The sequence below is a fragment of the Leguminivora glycinivorella genome, chromosome 16 (assembly GCF_023078275.1).
Source record: "Leguminivora glycinivorella isolate SPB_JAAS2020 chromosome 16, LegGlyc_1.1, whole genome shotgun sequence".
NCBI lineage: Eukaryota > Metazoa > Arthropoda > Insecta > Lepidoptera > Tortricidae > Leguminivora > Leguminivora glycinivorella.
In genome coordinates this window covers 7,858,555-7,872,177 of record NC_062986.1, presented here as the reverse complement: position 1 = coordinate 7,872,177, position 13,623 = coordinate 7,858,555, and the positions used below count along the sequence as shown (strand labels likewise).

Below are 13,623 nucleotides of genomic sequence, written 5' to 3'. Positions count from 1 at the left end.
TTTAGCCTATTCAGATGTCATGCAAAATATTAATTTGGTTCCGACGGAAAGTGATCGTTGGATTGGATGAGTTCGCGGAGGTAAATGTGGTAGAAAAGTAATTGAATAAGTATAATCATAATTTGATTAGAGTTAAACAATGCTAAGATAAAGTTGACATAGATAGTTTTAGTTAAATTGAATAAAAATAACATAAGTGATTTAAGTATGAGTCTCATTGAACAATGAGAGAGTTGAAGAGAGGGGTATGTTAATGAGGTGTGAAATAATACAAATTCAATATTCAGACTTTTATAAAATAGAGCATCACTTTATGGAGTGTAAATGAACTGGTTAATATACTTATCTGCATTAAAACATTAGGTACGAGTAAAATCACGTTATTTCGTGTCATGGATTTTAGCTAGGTATCTATCAATATGACAATATTATTTTTATATATTTACTATGTCTGTTGTCTAATGATAATTATGTGTAAAATGTATTTATGATAGTTTTATTTTTGTTCACAGAAACGGAGTGAGCAATGCGATTGGTCGAATGGCCGGGCGCGGGCGGGGGCTAGCATGCTGCCGCTGGTGCTGCTGGCGCTAGCGAGCGCGGCCGCCAGCGTGAGCGAGCTAGCGCGCCGGGACACGGGCGACGTGTTCACGCTCACTGGTAACTATCGTGTGTTATAGTCAACTCTGATTGGTCGACACTTGGCGCTAGTGAGCGCTCACTGGTAACCATCTGAGCTGTGATTGGTCGAGGCCGGGCGCGGGCAGGGGCTAGCATGTTGTCGCTGGTGCTGCTGGCGCTAGCTAGCTATTCTATTCTATTCTGGCGCTAGCGAGCGCGGCCGCCAGCGTGAGCGAGCTAGCGCGCCGGGACACGGGCGACGTGTTCACGCTCCCTAGTAACTACCGAGTACTATAGTCAACTCTGATTGGTCGACAATTGGCGCTAGCAAGCGCTCACAACTATCTGAGCTGTGATTGGTCGAGGCTGGGCGCGGGTTAGCATGCTGCCGCTGGTGCTGCTGGCGTCAGTGAGCACGGCTGCCAGCGTTAGCGAGCTAGCGTGCCGGGACTCGGGCGACGCTCACTGGTATAAAATAAAATTACGAAAGCTTAGTTTTGTTGATCACAAAGTATTCCTCTTACGATTTTCTCTTGTGAGGCATGAACCCTCCAAATGGGCGCTTTCGAACAAACAGCACATCATCATCAGCAAACGTCTGCCATTTCCTTTTGACCATTTGCCTCCTCGAGGCAGGCTGCAATTATGGCTTTTGAAATTTCACTCATCAACCTTTGCTTCTCATGTTCCAGGTGTAGAATGCGGGCCAACACAATGCGCGGAGCACGGCGCGCGCTCCGCAGAAGCTGCATGCACTTGCGCGTGTCCTCAACGAGCGCCGCTCTTCAGGGAGGACCGGGAGCTGTGCGTCGACGACTTGCCAGGTATTTATACTGTTTATACAGTCCGGGTACAGAATGCGGACCCATTCAATGGGTGGATCTTGAGTAGCATGACGCGTGCCCGCATAGAGCGCCGCTCTTCGGGAGGACCGGGAGCTGTGCGTCGACGACTTGCCAGGTATTTATACTGTTTATACAGTCCGGGTACAGAATACGGACCCATTCAATGGGTGGAGCATGAGTAGCATGACGCGTGCCCGCATAGAGCGCCGCTCTTCAGGGAGGACCGGGAGCTGTGCGTCGACGACTTGCCAGAAATTTATACTGTTTATACAGCGCTGGTAGCATATAGCGGTAAGTACGTGCGACTTCCGTTCCGGAGATCGCGGGTTCGAACCCGGTTCGCACTAATGAGTTTTTCGGAATTTATGTGCGAAATGTCATTTGCTATTTGCCAGTCGCTTTTCGGTGAAGTAAAACATTGTGAGGAAACCGGACTAATTCCAATAAGGTCTAGTTTACCCTTCGGGTGGAAGGTCAGATGGCAGTCGCTTTCGTAAAAACTAGTACCTACGCCAAATCTTGGGATTAGTTGTCAAAGCGAACCCAGGCTCCCATGGAAGATGATGATACAGTCCGGGTACAGAATGCGGACCCACGCAATGCGCGGAGCACGAATCCTGGGCCGGGGAGAGCAAAGTGCTACGTGCTACGCACCTCTGGGGTGTTGCGACGCTTTTAAGCAGGGTTTCAGGAACACGGCGGACCTCTGTTGTAAGCGATTATTCCCTTGTCCATACCTACATTCCTTACAATCAGGTACATGCCGCCCTTTACTCTTTAGTCGTTTTCGAGCATCAAGACTTATACGTTTTAGTTATTTTAGAACTTATTTAGTGGAACACATAAAATGTGTAATACAACATAATCCTGAGGTACGAATAGTTGGGATTAGTTAATATTTAAAATTTCATAACTGTTAAGAAAGAAATCATATCAATTTTAGCGTGCTAACGTCAAATTTGAAACCATCACCAATTTCTAGAGTTACGAATAAAAAACAAGAAAGTGCGTCATAATCGAATTCGCGTTCTGGTGTCATCTCATCTAGATGATATTACTTGTCTCGCGAGCACGTCTTCAACACCAAGACACCTGCTTTTTCTTAAGTAGACACAGTTTGCTTTACAAAGACACTTATTTGCTCACCATCTCAAAATACTCGAGTCATTTAGGTGTTGGCCAAACATTGGAACTCTTAAAATCCGGCAAACATAGAATTTTGGAGTAACAACTCACTTCGCCCATCGATGGCGTTGAGTCAATAAGTTTAGGTAAAATATACGGTTTTTAAATGGAGTGCTTATGATTGTTGCATTGTCATGGTCGTTGCGAACAGGTGTCGAAATTAACGTTAAACGGATAAATAGAATGGGGTCAGTGAATCAGTGATGATGTTGTTTAAAGAGTCAAAGCAGGAAGCAAAGCAATAGGTATTCACTTTAATTTTCAGGCGCTTGTTCAAAGAGGACCAAGTATTATAGAGAGTTGCCTACTGTCAAAGTAAAATGTGTAAACACAGGGCATAAGACTGCCATCTCTCGACACAGGCTTAAAACTTTTGAACCTCAGTTTTGACAATATTCTTAGCTTGATATGTGTTAAAATGTCAAATAAGTATTAATATTAGCGCCATCTAGCCGAGCGTCCCCCAAAGGTGTAAACACCATCTAGGCCTCCGTACCTTTTCCTATGTGGTCCTGAGGTACGTTTTTTTCTTAGACTGTAGCTGTATATACGGAGTTACATATGTCTTTGCGCTTGGTTAAGTTGGTTCACGACTGCTGTTTTAAAGGCATAAATGCTCCAATCCCAAACATCAGATCAGTGACTTGAAATAAGAGATTTTTAGACGGTACTCGTAATATGTGTATTATAGGACCTATTTATCTGTACCTACCTACAGTCATATATTGTTTTTTTTTTTTTTTTTTTTGCAAACTTGCGTAACTGTTGTACCTACTGTATTGCTGTTGCTCCACAAAAGTTATCTTTAGCCTCCAACATAGACTATATTTAGACAATCCCGACGGTACGTATTAAGCCTATGAAAGTTCCGTCCCACTTGCGCGTTACCTCCCGCTGTGTTATCTATTATCAGACGTCTGTTACGTACGTTGCATGTGAAGACATTACACACGTTCCGTTCGCCCACACTATCGAGACGTAGCGAACATGTTACCCTTCAAATTGTCAAGTATAAACTCATGTACCGTAAGTAAAGCACTATTGAAAATCTGGATCTTACTTTACTAAGCTCTAATTGAATACAAGCTTATAGGAGTGTTCTACAGTTGAGTGCGATTCAATTGACGAATAATCGGAGAATTTTTATAGCAATGATGCCGGTGTGGTGAAGTTCAAAATCTTGCAAGTTTAAAAGAAAAATAAAATAGTCCAACCTCTCTCTCAAAAAAAATTTTTGAGCAATTCCCGAAAAGTTTGTACATTTGGATCACGTCTCCGATTTTGAGATAAATTGGTAGGCCGACAGAGTAAAGAAAGTTTTGGGATACCTAGTGGATCTTGCACAGCATCATGGGCTCTATCAGCCTATTACCAATTTTTATCAAAATCGGAGATGTGATCTAAATGTACAAACTTTTCGGGAATTTCTGTTTTAGTGCATACGATAAGACGCGACGATAAAAAAATATACTCGTAAAGTTTTTATAGGACATTTTAATAGCAACCTTTAAGTATTTGTCCAATGTTTCAGAAAGCCTGCGATAAACAATATTTTTAATCTGCATTTAAGGTCGTAATCGCATCAACTTTACCGGAACCCGTAAAATATATGTTTTAATTTATACCGTTAATAATACTGAATTTCCGAAATGAGCTTACCTTTTGCACGGTCAGGTATTAGTCTTAATTCCATTACAAATGAGAAGCTTAATATGAAAACATCGAGAGACAACGTCGTAAGGGCCTTTAGAATTTTAGATTATGTGACATTTTTTCGTGCGAATATTTAGTCGAGTGCAAAAAGTTCGGTGGCTTAATCGGCTTTGACAATTACATGTGTTGAATACGAGTAAAGCCTTTGTTATGAAGGGATTCATTTCATTCGATGACCGGTCTGGGTTAGTGGGTAGTGATGTGACCGTTTCTGCTAAAACCGATGGTCCTAGATTCTAGTCCCCGTAAGGGTATTTATTTGTATGATTAGCACAGGTAATATTTATTCCTGAGTCAAAGATGTTTTCTGTGCTTTATATTTATTATATGTATCGTTCGTTATAAGAGTAGAGTCGGACCAACAAGTTGGCAACAATTGATTAAGTAACCGTGCACTAAACGTCATACCTAATGTCATCAAATTTAGACTTTTAAAATAATGTTATGCGAATGCGAATGTACTGCGAATATGGTACTAAAAGCTTCATAATATATCTCTCCCTTGGGAAAAAGGCTTTTCTACGTAGGTGTAACTCCCGATAAGCCTCCATGAAATTGGACAGTTTCTGAGCAAGTAGGATGAAAAATGTATTTATTTATTTCCAGAATGTTCGCTGGCGAGCTTCGGAACAGGCGTGGGCGTGCAGCGGATACCGTTTGTGTATCTCCCGCTGAAAGGACAGATCATTCATCCGTCGAGGGATATTACCTTTCAAGGTGAGGATTTAGTCTTTGACAGGGCTCAAGCGTTGAACTCAGCTTAGCCTGCCGTAACAGGCTTAAATATTAACAGAACATTACTTACCTTATACTGTTCTACAATAGATACCAATGTTTTAACGCAAGTTCATTAACCTCTGGAACACCGCTGTCAAGAAATTGCTACTGAATTAACAAATATTGTAAACCAAAAAACCTAAGCCATAAACCCAATAGCCAAAAATAATAATGGATGGAAGAGCGGTTATGATAGCTGAAAATGTATTATTCTAGGACCCTAGGTGAATATTTGGGATTAAATTCGAATGTCGAATGACCACACTAAACACCAATAAGTATCACGTTTATCATGTTTACACTTAAAGTTTGTGTATAAGTTTAAGTGTTTAACTTATAACAATTTTCGACAGGTGTCAAAACCCCTATCTGCGCAGTATCTGGTGCTCAGTTCCTAACTCCAAAGGGCTTCGTAGATCTTCGCAACACGCTAGACGCAGACGTGCCTTTCAGTCTTTTCGCGATGAGGGACGGACTTTTCTACAGGTAATCTAACAAAACATGAAATTACTTCGCGAGAAAACGAACGTTTCATTGATCGACGGATCATGAAAGGGGGAGAAGAATTGCTGAAATACGACAGTAAAAAAATTACCTTTATTATAGAAATTACACCAAGCATATATTATAAATAGAGAATATAAAATGAAATTCCTCCTTAGATTGCAAAACGATTAAACAAAAAACGAAATTGTCATTGACGTTGGTTTTTAAAAGCCGATGAAAAAATTCAGTTTATTTAGTCTCTTCCCGCGAGGAAATAATAAATATCCTTCCTCACTAACAAATAAATTTGATTATTACAACTAATATTTCCAGTGGAGCGGCGAAGATGACGTGCGAGCGAGCATGTCGGGTCGAATGATGGTGGTGCGCTTACTGTGTCGAGATGTGGCCGCCGCTCCTGCCTCCCCACTCGATTTGAGAGGGGTTTTCACGCCTTGCGTCGCTTTCAGAGTACAAGGGACTGCTCCTAAACCAATCTCAAGTAAGTATGAACTGTTCAAATTAGTCAACTGATAGCAATGTATTAAGTCAATCAAGTCATCAAGAATCAAGAGATTGAAAGGACCGTGTTATGAGAATGTATGCATGCATGAATTTTACGGATGATCACAGTGCTCAAAAGTAAAGTAATGCCTTAGTATTACCTTAAGCCTTAAGATAAGATAAGCCTTAGTAGGTATTATAAACTCTAGAAGAAACGTAAACAACGCCGAGAAATCATTGCAAATAAATCTATTCACTCTGTTTTAGATGTAACTGAAGTCCAATTTGCTCCAAACGCGCAGACATCAGAAGCAACAGCCACATCAGGACTAACTGTCACAGAATACGTTGCTATCGGCATCAGCTCTCTTCTTCTTGGTCTAATCTATGTCGCATCAGTCTTCCTCTATCTACACATACGGAAAAAAAAGAAAGGCTCTGAAGCAACCGAAGCGAGTTCGAGAAGGTTGAAAAGTTTGAAGAATAAAAATGGTTCTATCATAACTGAACGCGATATAGTTCGGATCAACAATGAAAGAGTCCAGCCTATACCAAGTTCTTTGGATAGTGATGATGGTGTAGTTAAGAATAATCCATTGATAGGGATGAGTCGATCGTTTCATCAGATCAAGCATAGCTTTCCAAGCGATTCCGGTAGTACTATGTCGGACTCGGAAGACTTTGCTGAGAGTAGCGTTAGAAGCGAAGATCATACGTTCAACGTAAGTAGAAAAACTGTTTTTTATTTAGCACTAATACTTTTGTTGGGTTTATGTTGGTTTATTGCAGAACATATTTTCTCTATGATCTGGCCAGCTCAATGTCATGCCAGTGTGAACTGAGTAATGAAACAAAACACTGAAAACATACTCGTACTATGGAATCAGTAATAAACATTATGGTACGTTTCAACTGTAGTATATATTTTTCAGGATCAGACAACGTCAGCTATTATACATACCCACTATTCAGAAGTGAAGATTAGAAATAGCTGCACCGACGTGACTCACCGGGACGAGTCGGGTATCGAACGGCTTCCAGACGAACATGTGTCTATCGTGGAAACAACTGACGATCGGGAAATTGCGCGGCCAGTCGGCACTACGAGAAGAAAGCTTTACTTCAATCCAGCTTATTTTGAACCTCACCTCATGGCGGTAAGTATGATTTTTAATATGTTTTAGATTTTGGAGCTATAAAAAAATTAAGATTAAAAACTAAAATTCGTTTTCTGTTACAGGAGCCACCGCCCGCTGCTTTAGAATTCCTTACTAAAATAAGAGAAGTAATCGCAGTCGCTAAACATAAAATGGCAGCAAAGCGATTCCAGCCTGTTCTAAATGAAATACCAGAGGAAGAAACCTATCCATCTCATGGAAACAGTTTAGACATATACCAAGGCTTAGGCAGTCAAAGAAGCGGAAGCGTTGTCAGCCTTAAAAGAGAAAATAGTAGAAAGAGATCTTGCGTAGGATGTCCAGGTTGTAAAACGGATAATAGCAGCGAAGTGCATAACTTTATACGATATGACGTACCGGCATGCTCAAGCTGTCTAAGTAGTAAAGGAGAAAAGCAAAACAGCATTCGTAAATGGTTAGAAAACATTCCTGCTGGGAAACCATCATTCTATAATGATTTTCAACCAACAAACCAGAACGGCCTAGTCAACTCTCTCTTATCTCTTCCAAGTACGGAAACAAATTGTAAATTAAGAAAACAAAACAGTTTTACAGCGTCCAATCATATGAATATAACTGAAAATAATTCAAAGACTAGAAAAACATCAACTATGTCTGTGAGATCTGAACCACCCTTGAGAACATATAGCTATAACCTACCTTTACCTGAATTCGATAAAATTACACATAATAACAATAGGAACTATTATGGAGAGACGATTTCCAGAATAGACGACATCAGACCAATAGGTTTGTGCGACTATCGCACCGGAAGCCTAAGAAGTAACCCTATCACTAATCAACACAGAAATAAGTTTATAACTAATAAAAATTCTCTCCCTGATATGGTGAATGAAGCTATAGCCCTTGAGAATTGTAGCAAATCCTACAACCACAACAGTTCTGACGAAGAAAGAGTTGGTCATAAAAGTTTCAACGCTACCAGAAAGAACTCTGAAAGCCCACCTATTAATGACTACGAAACTGATAGCTTAGAGAGAACATCTACCAAAAAGGGGCTGGCGACTCCACCTGAATACACTGACGTACCATCTTCTCAAGCTAGTCCAAGCTTGAGCAATGCATTACCGCTAGAAGAAGAACTGACAATGACTAATGCAGTTTATAAAACGAATTCGAGGAGCAATAGCAACACTCCATCCCCACAAAGAGACGTGTGTATTGAACAAAATCATTATGAAATAATTGAGTCCAAGAAAGTAATAAACAATGTCAGTAATATAGAAACTAACAACACCAGTCCAAACAACAGCTATAGTTTAGTGAGCGAGGTATATGTTAACAATAATTACAACTTTGGTAGTACTCCTACTTCACCAAGTGGATCAGATTGCTCAATGGGAAGTAGAAAATTACGTCGTGAAGGCAATAACTCCGAAGAAAAACCGGGCTGTCTTACTATTGAAGTTAAAGATCCTCCTGAAAATTACATAAAGATTCATGAATCAGATGGATTTGAACCTGACACATTAGACCGCAAACATCCTAAATATAAACAGACAGATGAAAATGGTCAATTCAGTAGAAAGAACCTCATCAATAACATCGATATTGAAGGTAGTCCTGTAAATCAACGTATTCAACTTCGCAGTAGCGGAACGTTCAAAAAATCAGAAGCAATGGTTAGTGCGGCCAAATTCAATAGTTTAAGAAACGATTACGAATCCCGAAAAAATATATATGAACGTCCTAAACTATCTCCCACCACATTCAATGATTCTAAGAGTCTAGATGATACGTCAGAAACCTGGGAAGAGATCGCAGCGGACTGGGCCACAGAGGAAGGCCGTATCCTTACTTTAGAACTCAGGCACTCGAAGAGACAACGGCAGTGTACGCCGCCAACTATAAAGCAAATGAAAAGTCTAGCAAGACCTGATATTCTGCCTCCACTCCCACCAGCAAATGACCATCCAATCTATGAGCAGCCGAGCTTTCCGCCCAGGAGAGTAGAAAGCGCAAGATTGCCACAAGAAAACCATCCAAAAAACTTAAATGGCAGAAGCCTCAGTCCGAGAACATTTACGAAGAATATGACAACAGACCTTAGCTTTAGAAATAGTAACGTTCGTAAATCCAGTATAGGACATCCTAGCGGTCCAACGAGAGCTTCTGCCCAAATGCCATTCTCGGACTACGAAAACATTGAAACTGTCGAATTTAATGAAGTAGTAGCAAGACAGCCCAAAGATTTGTGTCGGATATCTAATAGAAGACGGACAGATCGAAGATACAGCAGTAATCCAATAAACACTAACACATTTGTGAAAGAGCCCAAAGAAGCTTCTGGTAAAACTTTTAGGATGAAACGTAAAAAAGGACAACACGTTGAGGACTCAGGATATCTCAGCAGTGACTCCGCTAGTTCGAGACAAATTCAAAGAAAATTGGTGATAGCTAAAATAGTGAGCTGCAGTGAAAGTGATGACACTGAAAATGAGGCTAGGAGTGAGTCAGGTGCAGAAAGTATAGAGACACATTCCGTGTATTTCGATAGCTATAGGAAACCTGAAGTGAATGTTGTAGAAAGTGACACTAAAATGTTAACGTATGACAAAAGTGCAAGAAGTAGTGGAAGACATTTCAAAAACGATTTACAGTAATATTAATATGCAATAAAACGTATTTTGTGCAATATAATGTGCAATATGAATCTGTATGTATAAAATGTGTTTCTAATTAAAATTACTTTTATGTTTGTAAAATATACAAGTACTGATACACGATACCTCTACTAAGAGTTGTTAATAGTTATTATTTATTTATTAATGTGAGAAATAAGGAATAGTATAATGTAGATAACTAAATGGCCGGATGTGCAATGCAATAATAGAATAAGCTAGTTATTATGATGTTGTAAACATTACAGGGTTTTCTTCTCATTCCTATACTTAATTGTGTGAAAGTAAATACAAGTAAATAATATACATATGTGCGTTGTTTGAAGTAATAATTGTCACGTTTTTAATATTTTTAGGCAAAAATTGTAATTACTTCAATTGCTTGTGTATTGATTTATATTATTGGTGCTAAATTGCTTAGCTTTTTTTACAACTTCGTTATTTAACAATTTCTTAGCGAATAAGTTGATCGTGATAAAATATTAATAAGGTAGTATAATAATCGAATTTCATTTTTATTTCATTTATCTGGGATAAATCCAAGATAAATAAAAAAAGTTTCATATTAATATTTTTTTTTACGTAAACAATTGCGCAAAAAATAAATAGGTTAGGCATAATACTAGGTTCTTACTGTAAAGGATTCGTAGCAAAGCTAGCTATCAAACCAGACCAATGTTTTTAAGAACTTATGCAAGTAGGTATACATAAGCAAGAAAATAAAGCATAGGTATAAATCTGTGAAGAAATTCAAGAAGGTGATTATATGTAAAATCTGGATTGATCATACATTGAGCTCAGTCTTGGTGAGACACAATCGTGGTTAATAAAAAATACATTTGCTCAACCATTAGATTGGAGTCATATTAAGGAGAATCTTTTAAACTACATATATATATTTGAAATAAAATAAAGTAGAACACAAGAAAGTGCGATTGCAATTTTTACCCCGACCTATTGGAGATGTATGCTTTTAGAATGAGAGGCTATGTATGTTTGTGTGCGCGAATGAAATTTCCTAAATGGCCTTTCAAACTTTTACAATTTTATAGCACCGTTTTAATGTATTCTCGCAGATAATACATTTAAGTTTAGGTAAGCAATTGAAAGAGTCAGGCAGCTAATGCTTCCTAGTACCTGGCATATGGATATTATGGATGCTCCGGAGTGGGATATAGTCCTTAAAGGAATCCCCTCTGTAGGTAAGAGCACAATGGGTTGTGGCATTTAATGTTGGCGACGACTAATTTTGGTCTTTAAACTTGTTAGAAGAGTAACTCGTGGTTGAACGACATACCTACTGAACATTGTGGTGCACTTTTAAATGAGATTAGCCAAAAAAGTAGTTTACCACTTTTCTACCTTGTGTTTAAAAATAGAGTCGAAAAGTAGTTAACTACTTTCTTGGCTGACCGTACATCAAGATAGGCCTCTCCCAAAAAATACTAAGTATTGTTTAAAAAAACGCTAAAGTAAATCAGACTAAATATCACTTCCTTACTTCCTCATATTTCAAGAGTAGGTAGGTATAGTTCCCTGAATAGAAAATGGCATCGAAAACATCTTGAATTCCCTTGGCGTAATATCTAAGCCTAAGTCCTATTTATTAAACTTGTATGCAAGATTCTTTATGAGTTCAATCCTAGAACATATCTAATCAGTTGAGTTCCACCTATTTTTACCTACAGCTCCTACAACCCTTACTTTTCTGGGTTTTCAATTATAAACAAAGCAGAACGCATCTAACAGGTTTATAGTTTCCACTTCTTAGTTGTTGCCAATAACTGCTATAGTCATTATTTTAGGTATTATAAAACATTGAAAAAAAACCAACAGTTCATTCTGTAGCTAAATGTAAAAAAATCGCTAAGTTAGGCTCATAGTGTTGTGTTCCTGCCGGTAAGGCTGCCAGAGCTCAACGAGGGTGCGGTGTGTTGGTGACGGAAGGACCTACAGAACTTGTTCCGTCTATTGTCCTTTGAGTCGTCAGCAAGCCTAACCCTCCTTAGAACTAGTACACTCCTTTTTGCTGTGTACTTAACACAGCAAAAGGGAGTGTAAAAGTTTCTACCGGGTTGGAAACATGCACGTGACACTCCTAGAGTTGCAGGCATAGGTTACGGTGACCGCTTTCCATCAGGCGGACCGTATGCTTGTTTGCCACCGACGAAGTATAAAAGTACCAGTGTTGAACACGCCAATGCCCAAAATATAACACCCTTCTGTCACATTTAATTGACAATAACTTCAGATTGAAAGTGGTAACTACTTTTACTAATATTATATTATGTGGGTGAATCAACTTTTTCTTGCCTGTTATTGCTATGGTTACGGTCCCCTGAGTCACACTGGTTTTATGCAAAATTATGCTACTGAAATCATGCAAGCGTGGTCCATGTTTGAAGCGGCAAATTAAGGAGGAAAGGAGTAACACCAAAAACATGCATGTTTGCATAGTTAAAGTTGCATAATTTTGCATAAAACCAGCGTGACTCAGGGGACCGTAACCAGAGCAATAATAGGTAATAAAAAGTTGATTCACCCATGTATTGAAGATGCTCAATAATGATGTACACACAAAATACACATTTTATTTGTCTCTCATTGTTTTGCCTAAAATAATACACTATAGATTTTTTCGGTTGTGGGTTGTTTAAACAATAATATTTTAATTTGTATTTAGTGAATTAAGTTTTGTACAGTTTATTATATTTTATTCTGTTACTTAAAAAGCTGATGTAATGGTGCTAAAGAGAACAAAGGTAAAACCGGGTACTTAGTATACTAAAACAATTATACAAGCAATTTTTGTATTAATTAAAATACATTTAATTAATATTGTTAATTATAGGATATGTGAACATTTAATGCTCAATATATGAAATCTGTTGTTATTATAATTGTAGAATATTTTTGTATTCTAATTTGTAATTACATGTATTTTAAGAGGAAATCAATCATAATATAATATCATAATGGTCCATTTTTATTCTGCGACAAAATTTAATGTAAGTTAATGTATAACAAATCCTAATTAGAATTTTAGACAATTTTTGTATTTTTTTATGTAAGACACTTAAAATAAGTCCTTTATTTATTTCATTTGAAACAGTGATGAACAATAATTAAAATTGATTAAATACAAACATGTTTTATTTCAACTTTGGAAACTATTTTAGTTTTTTAAAATTCCATTTACTTATTAAAACTAACAATACCGACTCAAAGTCAGATCTATAGGATAATTCTTAAATGTAATATCACAGGCTACATGCAAAATCAACAGTACAATTACACTATTCTAAATTTTACAAATATAGTGCATAAACATAAACTAGAAGTATTTTTCGAACTGTTCGTATTAATCCGCGAATTGATAACGGTCAATCAGCTAACTGTTCTTAATTGCATGTAAAAAATATGGCAAACGGAATTATCAATGAATTCAGGTTTTGATTTTACTGATTGAATTGTAGCACGCTCAATTTCTCTGCTTAGCAAAGAGGTTGACTGGTTTATGATTAAAGCATTATGTCCGATTTCTGCAAATTTTCTTTTGTTCAATCGATTAAATAAATAAATAAATAATTTCTCATTGTATTTTCTCGCTGATAGTACTTCAGTATTGAATGGATTCGTGCTAGCTCATTGATAAATTCGTTATGCACTTTT

At 38.0% G+C, this 13,623-nt stretch overlaps 1 protein-coding gene across 1 annotated transcript; it reads left to right on the top strand.

The window, feature by feature from the left end:
- Positions 1-519: 519 nt before the first annotated feature.
- On the top strand, positions 520-10,971 carry LOC125234985. Its single transcript, XM_048141420.1, is given in 9 exon segments — positions 520-660; positions 1,314-1,445; positions 4,971-5,081; positions 5,495-5,590; positions 5,593-5,627; positions 5,961-6,129; positions 6,399-6,853; positions 7,064-7,288; positions 7,372-10,971. Coding segments are annotated over 9 exon segments (3,879 nt in total). The 5' UTR covers positions 520-566; the 3' UTR covers positions 9,934-10,971.
- Positions 10,972-13,623: the final 2,652 nt, after the last annotated feature.